This window comes from Oryzias latipes, chromosome 8, assembly GCF_002234675.1.
Source record: "Oryzias latipes chromosome 8, ASM223467v1".
NCBI lineage: Eukaryota > Metazoa > Chordata > Actinopteri > Beloniformes > Adrianichthyidae > Oryzias > Oryzias latipes.
This window is the reverse complement of record NC_019866.2, coordinates 19,827,128-19,854,619: the sequence shown is the minus strand read 5'-3', so window position 1 is coordinate 19,854,619 and position 27,492 is coordinate 19,827,128. Positions and strand designations below refer to the sequence as shown.

The window sequence follows — 27,492 nt, the reverse complement described above, 5'->3', positions numbered from 1 at the left end:
TCTGCTGACTTCATCCCTGTAGTAAGTCTCATCTTCCCCTGAGATGAGCCCGACCACAGCAGTGTCGTCAGCAAATTTGATGATGGTGTTACAGGGGTGGGTCGACGTGCAGTCTGGTGTGTAGAGCGGGAAGAAAAGTGGGCTCAGTACACATCCTTGTGGTGATCCGGTGCTGATGGTGATGGTGGAGGAAAGGTGGGGTCCGAGATTGACAGACTGTAGCCGTTCTGACAGAAAGTCTTTAATCCATGTGCAGATGGGGGAAGAAAGACCCAGGTGAAGCATTTTCTCTGTCAGGATGTCAGGGATGTTGTTGTTGAAGGCTGAGCTGAAGTCCAGAAAGAGCAGCCTTACGTAGTTCCCTGGGTGGTCCAGGTGGCTCAGGGCAGAGTGTAGAGCGGTGGACATAGCATCATGAGTTGAGCGATTTGGTTTGTAGGCAAACTGGTAGGCATAATGATGAGACGGCCTACCTGAAGGAGATTGGACATCTGGAAAACTGGTGTGAGTGGAACAATCTCCTCCTAAACGTCAGCAAGACAAAGGAGTTGATAGTGGACTTCGCCACAAAGCAGAAGAGGAACTACCAGACCCCCGTCATCGACAAGAGCCCAGTGGAGAGAGTGAACAGCTTCCGATACCTCGGTGTCCACATCACGCAGGACCTGTCATGGTCCTGTCACATCAACACCGTGGTGAAAAAGGCCCGGCAGCGTCTTTACCACCTTAGACGCCTGAGAGACTTTAGACTGCCCTCTGTGGTGCTTAGGAACTTTTACTCTTGCACCATAGAGAGCATCCTGACGGGAAACATCACAACCTGGTTCGGGAACAGCACCATGCAGGACAGACGAGCTCTCCAAAGGGTGGTGCGTTCAGCTGAGCGCATCATCCACACCGAGCTCCCTGACCTGCACTCAATCTACGGCAGGCGGTGCTGGACCAGGGCCAGGAAGATAACAAAGGACCTCAGCCACCCCGACAACGGACTGTTCTCGCTGTTGCGGTCAGGAAAGCGATTCCGCTCTCTGAAGGCTAACACAGAGAGACTGAGGAGGAGCTTCTTCCCGCAGGCGATACGGACTCTTAACCAGTAATCATGGACATTATACACACAAGCCACTTTCACATGTCACTTTTAGAGCATATTTGCACACATTCGGACATTCTGTTTTTATGTTTTTATATTTGTATATTCCTATATTTTATATCTATCTTCCTATTCCTATTGATATTCTTTCTTGTTTGAGGTCGCGGGCGGTCGCCTAAGCATTTCACTGCACATTGTACGCTGTATGATTGTGTGTGTGTGACAAATAAAATTTGAATTTGAATTTGAATTTGAACTGGAGCGGGTCGAAGGTGGGTGGAAGATTAGCTTTGATGTGTTTTGATATTAGTCTTTCAAAACACTTCATGACCACAGGTGTGAGAGCAACTGGCCTGTAGTCATTAAGACTGTCTGCTACTGTCTTTTTGAGAAAAGGAATTATGGTGGAGGTTTTGAGGCAGGCTGGGATGCTGCACTGTTGTAATGACTGCTTGAAGATTTTGGTGAAGACCTCCGCTAGTTGGTTTTTGGCGCATGCGCTGAGTACTTTGCCTGGTACTCCGTCGGGTCCCGTTGCCTTTGTGGGGTTGGTTGACTTAAGCACCCGTCGTACTTCATGTTCCTGAAGTACTAGTGTGCTGCTGGTGTGGGGTGGTGATGTTTGTGGCGTATCTGCTGGGGGCCTCTGCGTGTCAAACCTGGCAAAGAAATGGTTTAGCTCCCCCCCCAGAGAGGCATTTACTCCAGTGGGCACTGTGTTGCTGCTCCTTTGATTTGTGATGTGGTTTATCCCCTGCCACATCTTCCTGGGGTTGTTGTCAGCGAAGGGGTCCTCAATCTCCTTTTTGTAGTGCATTTTGGCCATCTTTATGCCTCTTTTTAGGGCCAGTCTGGCTGAGCTGTATTGGGGCCAGTCTCTGTACCTTGATCTGAAGGCGGTGTTCTGTTTTTTTAAGAGAGATTTCATTTCGCTGGTCATCCATGGTTTATGATTTGGAAATATTCTGATCCTTTTGTTCACAGTCACATTGCTTAAAAAGGGACTTTACAACTTACAGTCCTTTCGGCGCACAGTATGATTTAAATTAGTCTTTGCTGACCCAGATCTGATAGTTAAATTCCTGTTTAACAGAAGCCAAGAATCAGGGTTAGAAAATTCTGGATTCAAAAATTGACTGGATAAGAGAGAACTGGATGGATCGCGTATGATGTCATCCATAGAAAATACCTTACTTCTGGCTCCAGCAAAATGAAGCCAATTCAGTCGCTATTATTCTACGATATGGACGTCGCCATGTTAGAGCTAGACAACAGTTGTCAGAGTCAATGCACTCTGAGCACCAGCCCCTCCCAATTCACGTAAACGAGTGGGTTCTCACACTGTGAGATAACAAAGTGGGGAACAGCCCCTTCCAGGAAGAGTCTGCGCTACCCCAGGCTAACACACACACGCACACACACACCCACACACATGCACACACACACACTTTCTCCGTGGAGCCAGTGGTGATCTGCAATATGCAAATGCAACTTTGCAAAGGTTCAGATATTGTTTTTTTTCATGGGTGAGATGAAGACACGCTGCCGAGGCCGGCTCTAGGTTGACGTCATTAAATGGGCGGCAACCACATAGAGTGAAAGGTTGTTCCTCAGAGATCGAGTCGTCATACTTCCAGGTAGGAAATGAACTGTAAATATGACTCATATTTAATTAAAAAATGTTATTTAGTGTGCCAAAGGTAATAAAATATATTATCATGTATATATACATATTTAACTTTGAAAGGCTTAGGAATAGCATGATATAGGCCCTAGAGACAATTAGATCTATATGCGTCTTCATTTTCCTCATCTGAGCTGACATCTTGCTCAAAACTGTACGGCTAGATAGCTCCAATAATGCTTGCCATTTTTGTTGCAATGTTAAGTTGGAGTTGTGAGGGGCTGTAAGCTAGCAGGAGAGCGTGTAAACAGATGGATGACATTAAATGGGGGAAAACTGACTCAGCGCCAACTGTCCCACTCATAATTCAGAGGTGAATTTCTAATGAACTGCTGTCACTCGGCAGAAGCTATGATCTGGTTTTGGTTAAAACGGCATAATAATAACTAAAAGACCACTGGGAATGCTTTTAGAATAGATCAAAAGCTGATCAGAGTGGGACTTTAAAATAACCTGTCACAAGAACGGGCAGACGGCTGGTTCCAATTGCAGCAGGTTCATTAGCCAGCTAAAAGTCCACAAAGCTAAATCAGGGTCAGGCAGGGGTCAATCACAAGCATGACAGCATAAGAGAAGTAAAAGGGATATTCAGGATCCAGGCAAGATTCGGGGCAGGTGGCAGGTGGCAGGCAAACTGAGTCAGAGGCAAAACAAGGTCAGGAAACAGAAGATCAGATCCAGATATAACACTCTGTAATGCAGACAGAGTGACAGGAACAATACTTTGCACGGAGTGAGGCTCAGTGCAGTGCTCAGTGTGGTGAGAACTCTGGAGATGGTTCCTGCTGGTGGCCAGAGTGGGAAACAGAGCTCTGACTTCTGACAACCTATGAGTGATTGGGTTAACCTGAGTTTACCTAGGAGGATGTAGGTAAGATAAAAGAGTTCCAGTTAACCTGAGTGTTTAAGCCAATCTGAAGGTTTTCTGAAGGTACCACAGAAATTCTAAGCTTAAATTGGGAATGTTAAATTAAGCGGAATGTTTTTAAGTTTTCTTAGAAAAAGGTTAAATTAATCTGGGAGTGTTTAAATTAATCTGAGTTGCTTTTAGTTAACCTGAGTCTTTAAATTACTCTGGGGCTTTTTAGGTTAAACTGCATTTTTGGTTAACCTAAGAGCAGTGTGGATACATTTGAGTTGTTGTCAGATTTGTTAATCTGTCGCAAATTATTTCAGTGTATCTCCAAATCCAAAAAATATGTATCAACATTTCCTCAAAGTGAAAACAGAAAGAACAGTTTTTTAGAAATATCCTTTTTTTGCCCTTGGATATATACTAATTTGTTGGATAAAACCTACTGTCTGATCTTGAATGAAACCTCTTTCCCTTTGCTTGTTTGGCCTTTTACCAACAAATTTGTCCATGAAGTAAATTCCAGAAAGTTATGGCTGGGATTCCGTTCTGAGCTCCTGCTTAAACAGTCTTTGGACGGCTTTGTTTGGATTTCTCAAAGTAGAGAAGCAGAGGTTTCCAACAGCAGTGTCTGTCACATGACGCTGTAGTTGGGGAGCAGATGGAGTAGAGGTTCCTTTAAAAAGATAGGTGAGGTTGAGGGAAACAGCATCAGAAAGAACTGAAAAGTCCTTCAAAGAAACAGGGATCTTCTAAAACTAGATTGACTTCAGTGTAAGTGTAGAGTTGACCCTGTTTATTAAATAATTGACACGCTAATAAATAATAATAATAATGATAAACTTTATTTGTGAAGCACCTTTCAAGATAAATTTCACAAAGTGCTTCACAGTAAAACACAGTAAAACACATAATATAAAAAAGAATTATGAAAAAGCCATTTTAAAAAGATAGGTTTTTAGCTGCTTTTAAAAGAAAACACTGAGTTTGCAGATCTGAGGCTGAGAGGAAGGGAGTTCCAAGGGATGGAGCCACTGCTGCAAAGGCTCTGTCACCTTAAGTCTTTGACCAGGTTCTCTTAACAACCAGCAGACCATGGTCACATGATCTGCTGGGAGTGTACGGCTGCAAAAGGTCTTTTATACAGATCAAGAAGATAGCAAGATTGGAAATTGTTGTTTGCACTTCTGTAATTTTGAGTAACTAGTTATTCAATATCCAATATTAAGATTTGCTGGCATTTTGTGAGGGAAATAAAACAATATCCATACGAACAGCTTGATGGTCACTTAGTGAACAAGGTAAGATGTTCACTGAAAAATCCTTATCCTGTAAATCACTAGAAATTAGTCAAATTGAGGAAGGGCTGTTTTAGACTTATTACTCCATGTAAAAGATAATAAATTTGAATTTTAAATTGAATTTTAAATGTTGACTAAATTAACTGTTCCGTACAAAATTGGAAAAATATGTTTTTGCGGTAATCGTATGAGGGTGGCCACTGATCAATCTGAGGGTTTAAAGTCATGTTTACACAGATTTATCAAACTCATTACAGAGATGATGAAATGCATAGATAAGAAACACAAAAAAACACACAGTTAAGTCACATTTGCTTAATTAAATATAGTGATCATTAACTAAAGTCATGTAGAGCTTGACTTATTGCTTAAAAAGGAGTGGAAAGAAGCGAGTTTATGTAATAACACCCCCCCCCCCCCCCACAGAGTTAATTCATTTTATAGATTTGCATAGTTTTCATTATTCCAGTTCTAATTAGATAGATTCTTTTCAATGTACAAAATCAAGTGCTTATTAATGATTGATTTTCTGCAGAATACATTCATTCATGATTTCAGTAAACAGTGACCGTAACCAATATGTAATAATAATTGACTATTAGAACACATTATCACATTAAACCAGTACCGGTAATTATTGCTACACATTGCAGATCAAGTAAAGAAAATCAATAGCTTATTGGTTGTAATTTAAAACATTTTAGTAATCATTATTGCACATTACACAGCATTATATTGATTGGTTGTAATTAAAAGAGCTTTGACAATTTCACGACAATCAAGTTCACACATGTATTTGGAATTATTCAAACACCTGTTGGTCCTTAACTTCTCTTATCTTTGTATTGTGAAATCAGAGTATCTTTATAAATTTTCTTAAATATTTGGATATTTGAACATGAAAATGCAAATTCAACTTTCAACAGATTTGTGGTAACAAGATCATTTCCCTGTTATAGGATCAATAACATTCTTAAAAGTTCTATTTTATTTTAATTTAATAAACAAACTTGAATACACATGCGCAAATTTGAACAGTCTATACTTCGGGACTCGATGTATTTTCCTGTGACCCCGTGACGTATTTTTGACAGTGAGTTAACAAGGGAAATTTTGCATTGCAAAGTATTCATTTGTGCACAACTTTGTCTTCATGAATAGGTTTCTTTTTGACAGATTCCTTACCCCGTACCCCTTTTTATACATTTTAAAGTGTTTGTTTAAGTTCCATCTGAAACAACATAAGATTCCTGAAAGACGGTCTTTTACATCCTTTAGAACCACAGCAGAGTTAGATAATACACTTTTCTCAAACAAAGCACAAAAATCAAATCAGTTGTTAAATTCTAGTCCAGACCATGTCTTTTCGAATGCTGAGTCATGATTCAAGATGAGGCAGAGACAAAGTCATCATCAGCTTTACATCCATTCATGTCTGAGAGTTGTGCGCAATCAAATGTTTATGACCTGCAGATACTCATGGAAATGAATTCTTACCCTTTTAGGATTTTCAACAATCAGCATCTTAAATCTGTGGTTTTTATGTCTTCCTTGTCTGTTAGGAGTTCATCAGGGCTTTTGAAATCACGCAATTTGGAACATCCAATAGCAAAGCAAAAAAATCAAAACAAACGACAAAACAAAAATGTCAGTGACAGAAGGCTTCACGATTCTATAACCTTTTGTTTCAAGGTTAATAAGAGCTTGTTGGGTAACATCATGCACTTAAAACAGTTAACAGCACAGCAACGTCAGCAAATGCGAAGGTTTGAGGTGTTTTACAACAAGACAATGCTTTCATTATCTTCTGCAGAGCAGGTCAGACAGGAGGAGAGCCCTTCAGATAATTTACTGACTCAACACAACATAAATGTTAAACTCAATGTAACTAGAAAAAAAGAGCCAGCAGAGATGCTGCCAAATGTATGAAATAAAAAAAGGTAATTTTGATCAATTTACTTGAATAAAATTTAAAAAGAAAATCCTCAAAAGGAGAAGCACTAACAAAATGAATAAACTTTTTCTCTGTTCAAGTACAGAACTTGAGATGGGAAAAACTGCAGTTTGCGAGTGTTTTATACCCTGCCAACTGTCAGCAATGCAAATTTGTCCTCTATAGTAGACATTTCTACACCTGAAAATCATACTGCCTCTTCATAGTACTTAGTTAACCCCTTTTGATATCTACAGAGGACATTTGGGACTTTTTAATGATATCAAATGTGAGTGAGGGGTTCTGGGAATTGTAGTTTTTGTTGGATTTAAAGTAACATTTTCTATAATAAATTCTCTGATAGTCAGGCGAATATCACTTTTCTATAGGATAGATAGATCTATAGCTGCTCAGATTTGAATTAAAACAGAGACATATACATAAATAGCAGAAACTGCTCCATGTCATTACTTTCACTTATTTAACTTGAAGCATATATATCAAATGCTTTCTTTCCCATTTATAATCAAATTGTGACTCCTGATTGAACCTGGACATCTTTTAAATTGCAGAAGAACTGCCTTGGCTGAGACGGTCTGATGATTGCACCCCTGCAGTGGACCTTTCCTGGTGATCCTTGCAGTCATGGGAACAAGGAGATCCAACAGGTTAGAAGCACTTCTGGACAAAACCTTGTAAAAATCTATTAATTGAGCTTTAAAAAATAAACAAAGTGTATTAATTTAGATCAATGAAACCATGTTCTGAGAGATCTCTGTGTTGTGCTGCCGTCTGAATAAGTCTTGAAATGTTCCGGTGGAAGGGACTTGTTATTTGGGTTACATGAGTCAAGCACAGCTCAGAGATATTTACAACAAGCAGATCTTCTGAAAGGCCATCATGTGCTGTCCTGAACTCACACACAGAGAATTCCTGCCTTCAGGGAACGGCAGACCCTTAATAACTTGAATATTTACTTTATGTACCTCCTCTGGCATTCAGGAAACATCATTTTTTGAATTTAGAATGCTGTTTTCTCTCCTTAGAGTTTCCTTTTGTTTCAGTTAAACATTTTTAAGAGTTAAAGATACATAAAACTATTGAAAGGTAAAGCATTGAAGGGATGGACTCTCATTGAGATGGTACTAGGCTAATAAAGGATTATTATGTGATTAAACTTAACATTATCTACATATGATGAAGTGATTGAAACATCTGTCTGTTTCTAAACAGGTTGTCTGACTGACACTGACTCAGACATAATCCTGTAATCTGTGATGACAGCAATCCTTAGATAAACTGAACTCACCTTGTTAACGCATAATCCTCAAAGTAAATGAGAGAAAGGAAGAACAGAGTTGAAAGTTAAGTATTCCTTAAAGGATCATTTTCATGAACCTTTTATTAATACTGTTCATTTTTTTCAGAGTGTATTTTGCTTCTTCACAACTTCAGGTACCATAGAACCAAAACCTGGTGTGATCGTGAGGAAAGCCAAAAACTTGAAAACAGAATATAACTTGAATAGAAAACAAAGCATGAGCACTAAGCAAAAAACAAATACAAACTAACAGCCTATTTTCATACAATCTGAAAGATCATTTAGGATTGGAAGTTGGTTTGCTCTAAGATGTTGGTAGATCTTGGTTCCAGTGCTTAGCCCTGCCCCTTTTGAATAACTGTTTTGCATTGAGAATTATTGAAGACATCTCTATAAAAGAAGGAAGTCAAAAACCTTTCAAATTCTATTTTTGTGTTTTTAGCATGTTTGTCTGTTCACATCATGGTTTGGGATTTTCAAGGATTAGGATTATGAATTTGACTAATTTCATAACTCCAGACTTCATAGCGTTAGATGGCTATAGTTTCACAAAGTAGTTTGGCAAATGTGTTCCATCTTATCATTAAACTGTGTGAGCCAAACCTTTGTAAAAGCCGAAATAAAAAAACAGAGCATTTTCAGTTTAACGTTGTTTTTATTTGTCCACCTTTCACCTGTTGTGTGCATACCAGGGATAGTTAATTGACCTTTGAATCTAAGACTAAAGTTGATTTTTGCAGCTGTTTTATCTTTTGAGCATATTTCCTACAGCACTAAAAAAGAAATATTAACGATGACCATCCTTTTCAACAGGTACAGCATTGTGTCAGACATCATACCTGAGGAGGAACTACAGAAGATCTCCAGCCTAAGCCTACACAACGGCCAAGGGTCCCTCAAAGTCCAACAGTACTTTGACTCAGAAGGAGGCGACAGCAGGAGGAGGTCTGGAGCCCTTGCTGTTGTCCCGAGCACCAGAGAGCAACGAGGGATGAACAACTACAATGGGAAGGTTCTAACAAGGGGGTCCAATCAGATACGGAGCCGTTTTGTAAAGAAGAATGGGCAATGCAACGTGGTGTTCACTAACATGGAGGAAAGGAGGCAGCGCTACCTTGCAGACATCTTCACCACCTGTGTGGACATCCGCTGGAGATACCTGTTCTCTATATTTTGCATAAGTTTTCTTCTCTCCTGGCTACTTTTTGGCATAATCTTTTATAGTGTCTCCTTGGCACATGGGGACTTTGAAAACCTCCCAACTCAGAAAGGTGACGGACTGCTTGCAGGCAGCCTGCATGGACCTTCTTCTGGGTACATAGCAGGAGGTCATACTCAAAGGATACCCTGCATCCTTCATGTCCAGGGCTTTGTGGGGGCACTCCTGTTCTCCATGGAAACCCAGACAACTATTGGCTATGGCTGGCGCTGTGTTACAGAGGAGTGTCCTGTGGCGGTTATAACGGTGGTGGTACAGTCCATCATTGGCTGCATCATTGACTCTTTTATGATTGGCACCATCATGGCCAAGATGGCTCGACCAAAGAAGAGGAATCAAACCCTCATGTTTTCCAAAAATGCTGTAATTGCCCTTCGTGATAGCAAGCTCTGCCTCATGTGGAGGGTGGGTAACCTGCGGAAGAGCCACATTGTGGAAGCGCACGTCCGTGCCCAGCTCATCCGCTCCTATGTCACAGAGGAAGGGGAGTTCATCCCCCTGGAACAGATGGACCTCAACGTTGGCTACGATGAAGGCACAGATAGGTTGTTTCTCGTATCTCCACTGGTTGTAATTCATGAAATAGACAAAGACAGCCCTCTGTACACTTTAAGCAAAGCTGATCTGGAAGCAGATGATTTTGAGATTGTTGTCATTTTGGAGGGAATGGTGGAAGCCACCGCCATGACTACCCAATTCCGTAGTTCTTACCTCGCCAGGGAGATTTTCTGGGGTCACAGGTTTGAGCCTGTAATTTTCGAGGACAGGGAACGCTACAAAGTAGACTATGCTCGCTTCCATAAGACCTACGAGGTGCCCTCAACGCCCCACCTCAGCGCCAAAGAGCTAGACGAAGCTGCCAGCCGAGCATCCTCTGCTGGGTCTCCCGCATCACCTTTCAGATCCAAACAAGACCTGATCCCGCGAACGCTGAGCGCCTTCTGCTACGAGAATGAGGTTGCACTGAGCTGCGGAGAGGAAGATGAAGACATATTTGACTCCTCACAGATTGTCGGCTTGGAGAGGGGAGAGGAGAGGAGGACTTCAGTGGACTTCCACAACATGTTCCACGACAGCTCCACTGTGACTTCAGGAAGCCATAATGTCATGTGTGTCCTGGACATGGACAACCAGATGGAGTTTGACATCCTTCAGACTGCCTTTCCTCTTGATCCGATGACTTACAAAAATGAGCAGGAGACCTAGAAGTAAAACAAAAGTATTCATGAGTCAAAGTGTGAAATGACAGTTTCATTGGTTTGTTTTTGTCTGTGGTGAGAGTATTGAAGCGCCTTTGGCCTTTCCCGTGTTTTATACTTAAATTAATTTGTTTTCCCCTAAATAGTGATCTTAATTCAGAAATTCAAATTCCAGTTCCCTGTAAAACGTTTGACACATGAAACTGAATTCCCGAAAGAGCCATGCAAAATTACAGAGTAAAGGTAAAACACTTTTTAACCCCTGGAATAACCCTAATATCCATAAGGCCACTTATTTTTCAAACCTACCTTCATTTAGCATCTACTCAGAAGCAAGTGACATTTTCTTTTCATAGTTAGAAACTAATTCAGGCATTAAGGGGTTAACCTCTGGTCTCAAAACAAAAAATCACAAAAGCATAAAGTCACAGTAACTTGATTTGATTTCTGTTTTGCCAAAACCCTATTCTGTAAACATATAAAGAGGTATTTTGGTAAAATTCTTGCAACAGTTTGAGTTACACACCTCCTCTGGAAACTTGTTAGAGTCTCTGACAATTGAACATTTTTGTTTGGTGCAAAACGGCAAAAATTATTCAAGTCATTTGACACATTTATGCTATGTTTTTTTTCGGTGCAGTAAAAACAAACATTCAAAGTGCAATCAAAGCTAGCAAATTTAGTGTGCTTCTCAGAGCAGAACTAAAGGTCTGAACGGTTTCAGCATTGAGTCCACTCCATCCTTACAGCATGTTTGAGTGGTCTGATTTTTGAGTGAACTTTATTTAAAAAGTCCACAAAACCCAGAATATTTGTTAACTTTAAGAATCTTGCTCTCTAACTTGTTGGTTTGTTTCTTAAGGCAGTCGATGACAAGAGAAATAATCCTGAAATGTGGCTTTTAACCTTGTTTGTGATGTTGCTGTTTGCCAAAGGACTGGAGTTCAGGAGGAAAACACTAAACGCCTCTGAGTTGAACGGGTCATGGAGCAAACATGCAGCCTAAGTGTACTCATAGTTGTTGATGGTAGAAAGGTGGAAAACCACAGAAAAGCACAAGCTGTTGGATTGATCTCTAAGAATGTCCAACATGATTCAGGATTTGCACATGCGGAGAGGATGTATTCAAGCTGAACTAACAGTAATGGAAGCTGCTTGGGATTCATTCTTGCACATTGATGAAATTAAATAGAAACTGCTTCTTCAGAGAAGCAGAAAGTAGTTTGATAGAAAAATGTTTTTTAACATGATTTTAAACTTGAGTTCATTGACTTAAATAGAGTTTCCTTGTTTTTAGGTTCACAGTTTGAGTTTGACTGATTAAAAGGGGGAAGAGGCAAATGGGTTAGGTTTTTACTCATGAAACTTTTATTGTACATTTTTGTTACTAGGGAATGTCAAAGCATGCTTTGTTAATTTGAGTCTATGAATCAGCAATCAATGGGGGGGGGGGGCAGCAAATGAAGCCCAGAGCTGATGTACAAATCCTTAAACCACAAAAAATGTATTTCCCTTTAAGATTCCAAAGCCCTGCTGGGGAGGCATCTCCCTGTGCAACCCACCCAGTCTCATCCCAAAACATCTGGGTTGGTGCAACATTTAAGATGTTTTACTGGAGTCAGACTCCAACGAACTTTAACTTTTTGTTACTTTTGTCTTAAAACTGATTTGTGCATCAAATAGGCAACTATCTATGTTTGAGACATAAATAGACAAATAGCCCTTATTGTGTTATTGATTCTAATATTAACTCACAATTACTCTATGATTGTAAACCCACACACACATTCATATCTTAGATTTTTGTTTTGTATAAACAATGGTCAGTTCAGATATAAAAATGTGGACATTATCTTTTAGTCGTCTTTCTAGTCACTGTCTATATTTGTTTTTTGATGCGGTTTTTTAAAAACGTTTTATTCTTGACCTTGTTGGAAATCCTGAATTTAAGAGAAGAGGGGAGGGGAAATCTGAAGATACTGAACATGGACCTTTGTTTCTCTGCAGTAAAAACAGTTTGCAAAGTATTTCACAGGCACACACATATTTATTTCAATTGCTTTCTTTATTTTCTCTTTTATGTATCGAATCCACCAATTAGTGGCAACTTTCTTATTCAATAAAGAATCCAGATTATCATAATGTATTACAACTTTTAGTTAAACGAATGAATATTTAAAGAATAGACCACTTCTGAACTTGACAATGATTCTACATCCATGTTTTAATTTTAATATTAACTTTTCTCCACCTACTGGCTAAATTATCTGATCTCAGGTCTCAAATTTAAATGTTTACTTTAAGAATTTGTAGGAAATCTGATATCCAGATGTGGTGTGAATGTAATTGTCTGCTCCAAATAGACCCACCCTGTTCAAAGAAGGGTTAAACAAAAGTAAAATGTCTTTCAAGGGTAAAACCGGCTGGCAGTTCATAAAATTTCAGTCTTCTTGTGCAATTTTTTAAGTGAGTTATTTTTAAAATAAACAGAAGTGGAAAGTTGTTTCTTTTTGCTACTGTAATTGTCCAGTGTTTAAATAATCTTCCAGCTTGTCGACAAACAAAAGGATATATAAAGAGCACTTTATTCTTTCTTGTACATTTTAATGTTGTAAATAAACATTTATACAGTAGCTTTTGTCTGTCTTTTTTAAATGGATGGTTTTCCAGTTCGCAAAGCTGCTTAGTTTGTCATGTGGACTTTTAGATTTCTCTCTAGTGTTGCTCGCTTCAAGTGATATAAAGGATGCTAAGCATGCTGTTGTCACGCTGTTGTCCACAGCGTTATTTGAATGGACAGGATCCTAAAATAAGCACCTCAAAGAAAGTTCAAAGCTAGATAACTACTTTGCGAGTTTATTAATAACTCAAATAGTTGGAGAAAAATGTGGGTTTCAGAGGACATAATTCGTAAATAAAGCAGAGGACACAAATCGTGTTCGCTTAACATTTTTGCTACTGTCACATCAAATTATTTAAATAAAAAAGGAAAAATGTAGTAAGTGCAAATGAACCACAAAATAGTGTTTTCAGGCCATCAGTCACATGACCACAATTTTTTTACGAGGCAGTGATCAACCAGAGGACTATATATTTTCAAAGTTTACATGGGGGTTTCCACTACAGAACCTACAGAAGTCTTTTTGTCTGAGATACAAAACAGAGATCTATCTGGATCTTTTCATTAGTTTAATTATATTATCTAGGAAAACCCCAAATTCTTCCAGCTTTATTTTTTGGATTGTTTTGTTCTTTGCACTCTTTATTTCTCTCATAACTTGTTTTCTCAAAACATTTTTAACAGTCAAGCAGGTCACAGATGCGGATGATGCATGTTTGAGGTAATTCTTCCAAAAACTTGTGATGAATGCTGCTTTAATACTGTTTCATTTATATTTAATGATTTATAAGAATAGTATTGTCGAAATCAGTGTGACTTTTACAAAGTTCAACCTTCTAGACATCAAACTTTTTCAGATTCAGCACAAAGTCATCCAATCTAATTGGGTGCCAAAGTCTGAAAAGCTTTCCTTGTGTGTTCATATAGTGCCCTCTGCTGGAAAAACAACACCAGACTTTATTTAACGTTGGGAGTTGGGTCATCTAGACCCACTAGACAGTGCTCTGAACCTTTTTTCTTCAATGATTTGTGATCTTCATTGGTGTCCATGGATTACATGAAATCTTTCCACCTTTATCCACCTTTGTCATGGTAGAGAGAACACGTCAATGTAAGGGTGGGGTCATCTAAGATAGCACAAGGGTTACAGCTGAAATACCAGCTGAGAGAAGAGTTTAAATACATTTCTTTCAGAAAACAGAATTCACAAAATTCACAAAAGGCAAATAACACAATCCCCAAATGCACAACAGGCTGTGAAGTGTTTGCAAACAGAATAATGTAGGACAAAATGCATACATGCTCACAGCTTTACATTGTTACTTAAAGTATATATTTAAATGACAGACCTTAGCTCTGATCGGTCCAAACAGCAGGGACACATTAACATCAGACTCTGGCCTGATTCAGATTTTAACTTTTCGCAAAAGCCTGCAAACAAGCTGCTTTGTGTTTGATGGATTTTGTCTTTGCTGTGTCGTTGCTTCTTGGCTGTAAACTCCATGCTGGTGGAAAGCCATTTTATTTCCCTCTTAAGATGCCACATTGAAAAAAAACTAAATTTGTTGGATGAGCAGCAGAGCTGAGTTTGTTGATTTTACAGATAAAAATAAATCTGTTACTGTTTTTGTTGCTTCTGTTTCTCCTATTCTGATCTTCTGGCGGTGGAGGCCCTCTGAGTAACAGCACTCCCTGCTTCATCGGGTATCCCGAGATAAAACCCCGGAAAAAGTTTTTGTGATCCTGTCAGCACTTAGATAGCAACATTTATATTATATAAATTTGTAGTCAAGGTTTTCAGGATGATATGGCTGACGACTCTCCCCCAGTACGGATGTCACACAGCTGATCTCCAGACTCAAAACGCTACCAGAAGGTCCGCCATGACTGACCTTCACCATCAGCCCAGTTTGTGCCCCTGTCAGCAACCTGGGCACTGAAACCTGAACCTGTGGAGGGACGTTTTGTTCAGGACTGAGTCCAGGTTCTGGCTACACCACTTGCACCGTAGAGTCAATGTGCGCAGAACACATGGAGATTGATTGGTGTATTGATGCATTTGAAGTCAAACACAGTTTAACAATAGAGAAGATCACACATCCTCTGATTTGCTGCTTCTCGCTTATAGATGTAGCAGCATTTAAAAGAAAGAGCTCTAACTGATTCATAAGAGTTGTTATGGCAAATAAGTGATGTATTTATTTCACAGTTTTTTTACTTTTTTGCCACATCTACAACATTTTTCAGGTCTGTTCTTAGCAGGTCCAGCTTTCTATTCATTCATCTTATAAGAAGGTGAATTAAAATGCTTATGCTCATCTGGTAGTCTGGCAGGTGGAGAAGCCAACCTCAACTCTAGAGTACCAGTAAACTCTGCACTCAACTGAAGCGTTTTGTTTGCAACAGAATCTGGGTGCAATTGAGCAAAGGTTTGAAAGCAGACAGAGTTTTTTCGCTGGTAGAACAGAGGAAGTGAACCAGAGAAGTGACAAAAAGGACATTTTAAGTAAGAAAGATAAAGGAAACCCAAAGTGCAAATTCAAAAAGGTACAAAAAGATAAATGTGATGTAAAGTGGAGTTGGAGGCACTAATCTACAGAAAACTAGCAGGACAAAGTACATCCTTTATTCACTTCATGGTAAAAGGCTGCATGCACTCTTAAAACACTTATTTCTTCAATTCAATGTGTGGGTTATTGATGTTATGTTGGGGTATATTTTTGGGTTTCTTATTGGAGCAATACTATTTTTTTGGGTTGAAGTGGTTTCATTTTAACCCAATTTATTCTTTTTCTTGAGTTTTTTTTTTTTCTGGAGTTCAAATAAACCAGAAAAAGTTAGTCCCTTTTTAACCTCAGAGTTGGGTTGAAAACAACCTAACTTGGGTTAATTTTAACTATACATAACAGGCTCAACATGAAAATATCCCAAGTAAGTTACGTCAGGGGACCCTATTGAACCCTAAAATCTTGGTTAACCGTGCAAGATTTTAGTTTTAGAAACTATATCAATATTACAAATACAGAAAGTTGGCTTTGTGAGGAGTTTTTCTGTCCAGATTTTTGGACCTGATTAGTTTGTCAGATGGTGACCACCATCAGTTCTGTAACGTCAAGAAGAATTGAAATTTTCTCAGACCTCAAACAACTCAGAGCGCTTTTATATTTATGGAAAATCAATTACGTTCCCTTCTGGGTTCCCCTGACAAACAGTGTAATTTAAACATTACTTTTTTGACTGAAAGCTCTCAGTCAGCTGTTTCAGCTTATTATATCCAAATTTTGAATATCAATAGTTCATTTGTGTCCGAATAATAAGCAGCTGCTGCTCTGAGCCTCATGGATCTCTGGTTTTGATCTTTCTTCAATTACATACACCTGTCTGTCAGTCAGGAGGTTCCCATGCATGAAGGGGAATCCTCTAAGCAAAATCAGCCTCCATGTTGGACCTCTGAACCTCAGGAGGACTGAGAGGCTGAATCGGTTTGAGACTAAGAAGATGAAACGAGGGAAATGAGGACGAAGGGCACACAGCTCAGTAACCCTCCCCTCCAGGCTATCGGACTTTCATTAGCAAGTCAGTGAGTGAGTGAATGGTCATGCTGGGCCATATCGGATATTAGGGTGATTTGGGGGCTCCCACTCCCACTCCCATATTGTGCATTGTCTCGGAAGTGAGCAACAGAGACTCAACAGTAAGCCTTTGTGTGGGCCATTTTACAGCCTGTTAGCATGCTTATTATGGGATGTGTGTGTGTTTCTGTTTGTGTCAGAGAGTATCCATCACAATCTGGCTTTTCCCATCTCGCTCCTGGGATTTACACTCCTCCAGATCACCACTTTCTTTATTTTCCCCCCGAGGCAACAATGCACCTCTGCTCTGTCACCGACTCCTTCCTGTTCCTCTTTGTCTTTAATTTCAAATCTGTCATGTCACATGAGAATGTTTATGAATTTACCAGGAGTTTCTGTCATTTTGTGCCCTGAAGTACATGCCCTTACATTTAGCACTTTCTCAATCTTCCTCTGGACCTGTGCTCACCTCCATCTCTTCATCTGGATTATAATTATATTGTTAAAGATTCTTTTTAACACTTTTTCTTACATCCTAATGGGACAGGGATATTTTCTAATTTACCGTAAGCAAACTGACAGCAAACAATTCAAAATCGACCTGAAGAAAGTATTCGTGAATTTTTGTCAACTTACTTGATCATTTTTCCTCAAGAAAACACTAAATGCTTGGCTGTTTTACTTTCATTTTCAGAATGTCTATTCAACAGGGCTGGGATAATCAATAGAGAATTCTATCAAAATTTACCAATATGTTTTCACTTAGACAAACCTGTACTGCATGTGATTGTCAGGAAACATGCGTAAAATACGGAAGAAAACAAGATTTCACTCAAATTAAAACGACCAGTTTAAAGTATTGGATACACCATTGTCTTTTCTTTTTTCCCCTGAAGGAGCCTTTTCTGCTAAGACACATCTTTCTTCCAAAATATGGTGTGACGCTTTAAATATCTTTAGCCTCAAACATTTGCACAACATGACAATCAGACTCAAAAACGTGTTTTAGTCCTTAAATCTCTACACGATAAAACTTTAGGACATCAGTGTGGTTGTGATCATTTGTGATCATCAGAAGACATGTGCATTTCTGCTGTTTTCCTTGCTCTTGCTTCTTTTCTTTTCTTTTCTAAATGACATCTTAATCAAACTTCTTTTAAAAGATCTTTTAGACTGTAGCAACAAAGATAGCAAATCTCCTTTTTTGTGGCTGGAAAAGCTACAGAACAATCTGCTGTTTCATTCTTTGATCTGGGCTGCAGTTCAGATGCTGTCTAGTTTGACTCACATGGACTTAAACTTCTGCTAGTTTACTAAAATTTCTTAGTTTTAGTGAAACTTACATTAACTGCACTGGTTATTGAACTCAAAATTCACAGAAATCTTTTTTTTTTTTGCAACCTTACTTTGCAACACAAAGAAAAAAAAACGATGGGAAAGGGATTTGGATCAAAAACCATCAAAAGAAGCCAAAACTCAGCCTTTTAACCTTTTGTCAGTTCAACTTAAATACCAATAGCATGTAAACAAGACTTGTCTGGACATTTTTCTGTCTTGGTGTTTACCAAAATGCTATGTTTTAGGATTTAAAATATTCAGCAGAATCTGAGACCATCCATCCATCTTCCAAACCCACTATATCCCTTTTGGGGTCACTGGGTTGCCGGAGTCTGTCCTGGCTGTTAGGTAAGGGCAGGGTACACCCTGAACAGGCCGCCAGTCTGTCACAGGGCTCACAACCACCAACACATGCAGACCCAGGGACACCTTTAATACTTTATATTGAGCTGTGAAAGAAAAATCCTGGAGAAAGATTCACCAGATTTGCACCACTTTGAAACTTCACGGCTTCCAACTGTAGATGGCAGACATGCGCTAGTACACAGTAGAAAAAAAGAAGAAGAAGCCCCTTCCTGATTGTCCAGTATGAACACCACAGGCTAAACTCGCGCTCAAGAACGCTCATGGTTGTCACATGCCCTGTGTGTCCGTAGCTTGAAAGTTACACATTCATTGATTAACACAACTTTTTACATGTAGAGAGTTTTGTAGGAAAAAATTGAATAGATGTAAATTATTGATTCCAGAGTGGGACAAAATCGAGAACTTTTCACCTGTGATGCAGAGGGATGAACATCCATCTAAGTCTTGTGTGGGACACGGTCATTAAATACTTTCTAAAGAAGCTGCCTTCTACTGATCTCCAGCCTCAAAACTCATCTTTTCAGACTTTTCCGGCAATGCATCCTTCCATTTAAACTTTTATTTTAACATCTTTTAAATTTGTGCTTTTATCCCTGTTCGACAACCTTGAGTTCTGAGAAAGGCGCCTAATAAAATAAATGTATCATACTTCTTCTTCTTCTTCTTCTTATTATTATTATTATAAATCTACTGTCTGTTATATTGACTTTTAAGACGGGGTCTTTCTTGATCTGCTCCAATGAACAATGCAGTTGTTTGGAGCTAATCTGAATTTTTGTCAACCACAATTTGAATTACTTGCATTAAAATAGTATTTTTTTCTAGTTTCTATTTTAAATATGTGTTTGCACATGATACAAGACAAAACACAAAACTGTCAGACTAGTAACTTCTCAGTAAAATGTAATAAGTTGTTATAGACAAGAAATCTTGAATACATATATTTTATTGAGTTATTTGATCTTAAAAGCATCTTATTTTAAGTAATATCTCTGATGAAACTAGTTTTTTTAAACTTGTAATTTTCACATAATTTTGCTAACTTTATCTTAAAATTTTTGATCCTAGTCTTACTTTAATTGCTCTAAGAATAAGGATATATGTATAAATGTACTTATTTTAAAACATATTTTAATTACCAACACAAATTTATTTTATTACCTAATATTTTCAATTATCTGAGCAATAAACCTACATAGGAATGTCTATATCTAATGTCACGGTTGATTTCGTCTTAAAAGTGCGGGACATCACAACTTACTTTGAGGAATCCTAACCAGACAAATTCTATTAGTTCCATTGGCAGATTTTTTTCACTTCTAACAAGAAAAACATCTTGTGTTCTATATTTTTTAACTTGTTTTGAGAAGGCCTTTTTTCCTGTGTAATACTCGCACAGATCCAGCAGGTAGCTCTTATCTGTACCTGTTTTGCGTGTTTGTGTGTCAGGCTGTCAGCGCTGCGCTGCAAAGCAGCTGTAGGTCCTGTGTTTGAACCCCGGCTCACATGGGCAGATTTAGGGAGGGCCGCGGGGCGAAAAGGCGATTGCAGAGGGGACCGATGCTCCGCAAACTCTCTTTCTTCCCTTTCATCCGCCTCTCCCAGTGTCAAACAAGGAACTCTTTGATTTGAGGAACTTTGCAACCAACCTCCCCTGGTCCCTGGGGGCCCCAGACCCTTTCACGCTGTTTAATTCAATGTTCTGAGAAAAACTCATGATTTGAAAGTGACATCTTTTTCATGTCCCCTCTTAAAAAAAGAAAAGCCTTACTCCTCGTACTGCTCTGCCTGATTTTCTCAAGCAAACAGACTTTTATCAAAGTGGAGACGCTCAAAACTGACTTCAGCGATGCTGAGGCTGAAGGTCAGGTGGTGAGGATGTGACTCAGTCAGATATGTTGTGAGATGTCAATCTGGCAGTGAAAGAGGACGTTTGATCAGATCACAGCTTTGAACTGATCTAAACACATGAAAACTTACAGACCCACTGCAATGGAAATGGTATTTTTGGCGTTTTTAACATGTTCTTATGGCGTTATTCTGATGATGGAGGACATTTATGACAAAAATTAAAATTAAAATCACATTTCTGAGTATTTCTCTTTTCAAGTTATTGTGAATCAGGAGCAGATGAAAAAATGCTGTCTAAAAAGCTTGTTGCAGTGACCTGGGTGCTACAATCAGCAGGCCACAAGCTCCTTGCTCCTCTCCTTTCTGATGCATCCACTTGTAGACAAATAAATTCATGAACGTCTTCATTTTCCTTGTCCAAGCTAGCATCTTGCTTAAAACTGTACAGCTGGATAGCTCCATTATAGCGAACCATTTCTGTTGTACCATAATGTCAGATTGAGGGAATGAGGGACTGTAAGCTAGCGGGACAGAGTGTAACAGATGGATGATGGGAAATGGGGGTAGGGTTACCTGCACCAACAGTCCTGCCCACAACACTGAGGTGAATTTTTAATTTTCTACTGCCACTCTGCAGAAAGACAAAGTAACTTAGTTATTCACTTAATGAAGGATTTTTTTAACCAAATACTGCAACAAACTGCTGTTCCTCATCAGCCACAAAAAAATTAGATACCAAGAGAATTATAATGCTGCTATGTTTTGGTCAGGATTAAAATATGTGGGAAAAGTAGTGACTTTGTTGTCTTTGGTTGTCTTTTCTGATCATTATGAAGGTAATAACAAATACTTTTTAAATCTTTGTTTTGTGTGTTTTCAACATTTTAAATAAAAAATTAGTTTTACAAAGTTTTTACAAACCTTTTTATGTCTTCAAATGATAAATGAGAGAGCAAAAGTTTGAGTCCTCTTCCACATCCCTCACTTCTGGTGTGCCACAAGGCTTAGTTTTGGGACCTTTATTGTTCATTTTATAACTGCTGCCTTTGCAGCAAATTTTAAGTTCTTTTAATGATATTTCTTATCATTTTTATGCTGATGATATTCAGTTTTATGTGTCTTTTAAACCCTGGGATGTTTTTAAAATACAGATTTTACGCAGGTGTCAGTCAAGAGATGGATGAATAATAACTTTCCCCAACTAAATGAAGCCGAAGCTAAGGTCCTGATCTGTGCTCCTGACAGTTGCCTCCCTCAGATAGTCCAGTGGCTTGGTCCACTTGCATCCTCTATCAAGCCCTCTGTCAGGAACCTTGGAGTGACTCTCGACCCGGTTTTATCCCTCTATTCTCATGTCGGGTCACTTGTTCGCTCTTGTTTTTATCATCTTAAAAACATTGCAAAACTGAGTCCAATTGTGTCGCGTTCTGAGATGAAGATGATCATCAACACTTCTATGTCTTCTCTTCTTGATTACTGCAACTCCATCTTCACATGTTTAAGCGAAAGAAATCTTTGTAACGGCTCCAGGTTGTCTAGAATGCTGCTGCAAGGCTTTTAACTAATTCATCCAAGTTTTCACATGTCACCCCGTTATTAATTTAGCTGCACAGGCTCCCCATCCGTTTTCAAGTGCATTTTAAAATCCTGTTTTTGACATACACAGCTCTTAATAGACGAGCACCGGTCTATATAAAAGACCTTTTGCAGCCGTAGGGTTCCAGCAGGTCCCTGAGATCATGTGACCTGGGTCTGCTGGTTGGTAAAAGAGAACCTGGTTAAAGACCAAAGGTGACAGAGCCTTTGCAGCAGTGGCTCCATACCTCTGGAACTCCCTTCCTCTCAGCCTCAGATCTGCAGACTCAGTGTTTTCTTTTAAAAAGCAGCTAAAAACCGGTCTTTTTAAAATTGCTTTTTCATAATTATTTTTTACATTCTGTGTTTTACCGTGTTTTACTGTGAAGCACTTTGTGAAATTTATCTTGAAAGGTCATATACAAATAAAGTTTATTATTATTATTAATATTACTATTATTGAAAAAACTCTGTTTAACATTGTTGCTTTATATTTATTTATAAACTCCATTGTATTGGTTTCAAATATAAGTGTGATGTCTTACTTGCAAATGTTTGTACAATAAATGAATACATTACATTTTAAAACAGTAAGTACATAAACCTTGAATTTATAAATGTAGAAAAACGAAATACTTTTTCCAGCGCTTGTTATTCTGACCTGTAAACCAAGATGCCAGTAAACCTGATTATTGCATGGGAATCCTTGTTGTGTGAGAGACTCACTAAAACTGAACATTTTTGGGGGGATGATCCTCCAAACAGCAGGCAGTCAGACATGCGGCAGAAACCGTCCCACAAAGGACGTCCTTGTTCCCACCGGAATTCTTCAACATCGTTTTCGGCATTTTTATCCAAATGACTCAATCTCCGCATCCCTCGCCTCTCATTCCGCCCAATTATCATTTCTCAAGCATGTTCCCTCATCCCACAGAGATGAGCTGTTTGGGAGTTTCCAAACCTTTCCATGAAATCTGAACAATCTGGCCGATTAGTACACTATATCAAATTTTTACGAAAGAGGCTGGTGGACAAAAAATATCTGCATTTGATCTCTAAAAGGGACACTTTGAGGTCTTTCTGGAGGTCTTAAGTTTCAACTTTTCATGTCCGTTGTATTTGAAACTTCAGGATTTTTTTGTTTCACCCAGTTTAACACTTCGAACGGGACAGTATTGGATTTATACTTTGTGCAATAAGATATGATAAAACATCCATTTAGCTTTATTTGGAAATAACCACTTAAATACATTATAGATAGTTCTAATGAAGATGATAGAGTTTATGGAGTAATCATTTGCTCACACATGCAGTTATCACCCTAATATGATTGAGTCTCAGTTCTGTCTTTTTTAGTGAGAAAACACTGACGTGCAAAGTGCTGATTATACAAGATATGATGTTATGATATGATGTTCTGCCTGATTGAATGACCCACTTTCATGTAATCAACCCCTGCCTACAATAAAAACAGACTGCATGCACTTGGAATCCAGAGCACCTCTGTTGCAGCTTTTCGCTGTGACAGACTGTCTCTCCAGCAGAAGTCTAACAAAAATTCTCGTTTCCAGTGTGGTTCTTGTCTTTGTTTAGAAATAGTCAAAACCCTGACAGAAGGCACCATTGTTAAGATTATTTGTTTAAAGTCCTACTCCAATCATTTTTCGATCTATTGTAAAAGTGTTCCCAGTGGTCTTTTAATTATGATTATGCCATTTTTATCCAAAATCAAAATAAACATGTTGTTTTCTAGGAATAGAAATTCCCCTCTAAATTGAGGGCGAGACCTTTGGTGTGGAAGAAAGCCTCCGCTGATATCCCATCATCCCTTTGTGTTTACAGTCTCTCCCGCCAGCTTACAGCCCCTCACAGCCCCAACCTAACATTACTAGTGGAATAAAAATGGTGAGCAACATTGGAGCTATCCAGCTGTGTAGTTTTGAGCCAGGTGCCAGTTCAGACGAGGAAAGTAAAGACATAACATTACAGGAGCAATTTTTTACAAGTGGAAGTATCAGTCAGAATGGAGCGGAGCAGGGAGACTTTCGCCCACCCATTTCAGTTTCTACATCACAACCAAAAGCCCTTTTCAAATGGCGTTTCTTTTTATTTTTTATCCTGCTCCTGATGTATCATGATTTAAATTTTAAAAATACTCAACAATGTTATTTCAACCTCAAATGATTTTATATTTATGTCCCCCATCATGAGAAAACTGCTACAAGAACATGTTAAAAAACCCAATAAACATGATTTTCATTGGAAAGGGTCAAAATACAAGTCTTCTTTTATAAATGATCAGCTATGTTCCTCAGGTTCTTTACAGCTGCAACATTTAAAGGAGCTCTGTGGTTTTTACTTTGTCAGGTCAAATATGATTCACTGAAATGAATAGGACAGGAAAGGAGCAGCCTGTGGCAACATCTTTCAATGAAGTCACTTATGCATGAAAAAAAATCATTTTTCATTATACTGTATTTATCCAACAATGGGAAATTTGTTCTTCGCAGCCGAACCGCGCTCGGGAGGCAATAGCGTTAAGGGTCTTGCCCAAGGGCCCTCACTGGGTGATGTTAATTGCTCGCCATTGATATGGTAATTGCCCCCAGTACCATTGTTCAGTCCCCTCCGGGAATCGAACCCTGGTTTCCTGCGTGGTAGGAAACCAACCGTGCTATCCAGCTGCTATAATGTTAATGAATGAATGAATGAATCAATCAATCAATCAATGAAAATGTTATTATCACCGCTTTTCATCTAAACACGAAAACCAGCTACAGAAACGTTCACTATGTTAAATTAAAGCTTAAACTCAGTTTCTGTTCAATTGAAAGACAAATAAAGTAAAATGTTGAAATATTTATTTTTAAAGGAAAAGAACAGTCCATTAAAAAATATTCAATGGTGAAATTTCACCCAAAATCATGAAAACATGTAGTTGAACATCAGCAGTAAATCTGAAGAAAATCTCCAAAGTTAATTTCCAACTTGAAACTTTAGCTTTAATTTACTTACAGCTGGTTTGAAAACAAACAGTTGAGTATATTTATATGTGCATGCTGTAAAGCATGGAGGAGGAGATATGATGATATGGAAGGGCTTCGCTGAGTGTTTTTGTCATTTAAAAGTGAATTATTTGTAGACTTGAACCACCATCACTGACACAGTTTTTGCAGTTTTGAGAATCTGCTTTTTAACTGGATGCTGTCTTTGTTGCCTTTAACAACGATAAGAAGTATTTGCGTGTCTGCTCTGAAAAACATCCTGGGGATGTTTGGTTCTGCAAAAATTAGCCGGATTCGTAAAACCCAGCACTTTTCCAGGAGATCCAAAAAAATGTTAAAATCAGGTTTATTCAGAAAACATACATATGATTGCTTTGAAGTTTTGCAAATTTATTGACTAATGCATTATCTGAAGACACTCCTATCCGTTCTTTATCATTAAAATCCTCCAAATTACCAGAATTGACTAAAATGCCAACATGACCATAACAAGTGCCTTTTAGCACAAATTCCTCCAATTGGAAGCTTCAAAGTAACGTCCGTGCAGCTTCTTCATGTTGTTTTACTGTGAAAAACTCATCGATTCAACAAGGATGATTAAAGAATACCTGAAGAGATCAGCCAGCCCCCAAGAGTAACAAAACTCTCCCTCTTTCCTTCTCACCTGGGACCCCAGACCCCCCACCCCTTGTATCAGTTTTCTTTAGATGTTCCCCCTCACACAACTCAAGTAACCAGATTCTTTCCTTTGGCTGCTCATTGGAGAAACTCAGCACACAATAGGGCATTCATTAAAGCAGCCACTGTTTGATTTCACCTCATGTAGCCAAGAAACCTCTAAACAAAGCTTAAAGATATTTTTCATAGTTTTCTCTGAAAGCCTCAGCAGAAAATTCTGCCGATCTTTTTCTCTGTAGAGGAAGCCAGAGTTACATAGAAGTCAGGCTTGATTACATGAATGACCTAATAACTGCACAGTTAACAGAGCGCCGGATCCTTGTGCAGGCTTGACTGACCGACTTTAGCGGGACACACACCTGCTTTGTCCTGCACAGGTGCATGAGGGGAGAAGAGACGATGCTTCTCTAGGACGTATAGGGTGTTCTGTGTGGAGCAGCTTTTAAACAACACCGGGGCTCCAGTCATGATCAAACGCCCACAAACAATCTGCAAAATAAGATCCAAGTTTGATTTAAATAATGTAAATAGTTCAAATGGAAAGAAAAGATCCTCTGGGGGGACACCAAAAGGAATAACTAATTATGTTTTCCCCTTTATTTTCTTATTTAACTTATCTTTTAGTTAATTGTTTGTATTTCAAATAAATTGATTTACTACTATAATACTATACGGAGACAGGACAAAGCGTGTCTAATTAGATGTAATTGTTTTTTAAGACAGCTCACTGATGTAATTAGCTTTGAATTGCATTTGTGCAAGAAGATGTTTACTTTGGGCAAAAGCGTTTCAAATTGAAGAGCTTGTTAAATTCAATAAAAACATGAATTCATTTGGCTACAAAGCAAAACATTTAAGAAAGTAAAGTTGAATGAAAAAACAGGTACAGTGTTTAACAAATGTTTAGCTAAATTAAAAAAGATAACATCCCAACATCGAATAATATCAATATGTTTTAATATTTTGAAATAACAAAATTTTTCAATTTTAATTTTTTCTGGAAGAAATAAACTAAACAGGAGATTTTGGACACCTGGGGGGGGTTATTTATAAAAGTTTTGTTCTCTTTAATATAATAAGATGGTTTTAATTATTTCCAATATTGTTTGGTTATTTTAATCCAAAAAAATCCCCAAAGAAGTTAATTAGAAGTGAGATATTTTAACAAAAAAATTGAGTCCAGATGCTTTGTCGTTATTAAGATATTGGACAAATGTTTTGAGCCACAATCTACAATATTCGGAAATAAATATGTATCTATCGAGCGGTTTATAAGCCTAACAACGCGTCACTACATGGTACCAGCCTCCTGTTCAACATAATCTTTATATATTTATAAAGACTAAAGACTCACATCAAACTGGAGTTGGCCCGCGCGTCCTCAGCTCCGCGGGAGCCTCGAAATCCCCAGGGTTGCGCTCAGATGTCCCAGCTCCAGAGCTGCAGGAGCCGGCCAGTTCCACCCGCAGCTCCCGGAGCGTCTCCTTCTGAGTGTCAGGCTTTAAGTCGGACAAAGAGTGTCTTTAGGAGAGCAGAAACAAGCCTTTTCCCCTATTTTCTTTTTCCTTTAAACAAAACAGTGTTTTGTTCACCAGTCTTTTTACTTAAGGGGGGAGAAGGGGGCGCTCGTTTTTGATCACATGATTACGATTCACCTGAGATTAAAAAAAAGCAAAGAGGGGGAAGTGGAAGGATAAAAAAGGGAAAGAATTGGACAGAGAGATGCACTCATGAGCGGCCTTATCAGAGTCCAGCCGTGGCAGAAGGAAAAAAGGGTGATTTTTGGATTGGGGGGCCCGTGTGTCGCATGGCAGCGATGTAAGGGGTCATTGTAGAGAGGAACAGCGTTGCGGTTGTGTCCACAGACCATAATGCGCTCCTTATCTG

General features: G+C 38.8%; 1 protein-coding gene and 1 long non-coding RNA gene across 3 annotated transcripts in view; one reads left to right on the top strand and one right to left on the bottom strand.

The window, feature by feature from the left end:
• LOC101172336 (ATP-sensitive inward rectifier potassium channel 12) overlaps nucleotides 1-13,233 on the top strand; it is a 23,266-nt gene extending 10,033 nt beyond the window's left edge. Inside the window, exons 2-3 of one of the 2 annotated variants that reach the window (XM_020705453.2) lie at nucleotides 7,434-7,529; nucleotides 8,996-13,233. In XM_020705453.2, coding sequence (XP_020561112.1) covers nucleotides 7,507-7,529; nucleotides 8,996-10,607 — 1,635 coding nt within the window. In that variant the 5' untranslated portion in view covers nucleotides 7,434-7,506 and the 3' untranslated portion in view covers nucleotides 10,608-13,233. Of the gene's footprint in view, nucleotides 1-5,691; nucleotides 7,530-8,995 lie in introns of those variants that run through there. The other variant, XM_011478698.2, reaches the window with a different exon arrangement.
• On the bottom strand, nucleotides 10,460-27,492 carry LOC110015514. The gene is made up of 3 exons (XR_002290730.2): nucleotides 26,960-27,492; nucleotides 25,965-26,094; nucleotides 10,460-10,603 (listed from the first exon to the last, which is right to left on the bottom strand). It is a non-coding gene; the product is annotated as an uncharacterized LOC110015514 (long non-coding RNA).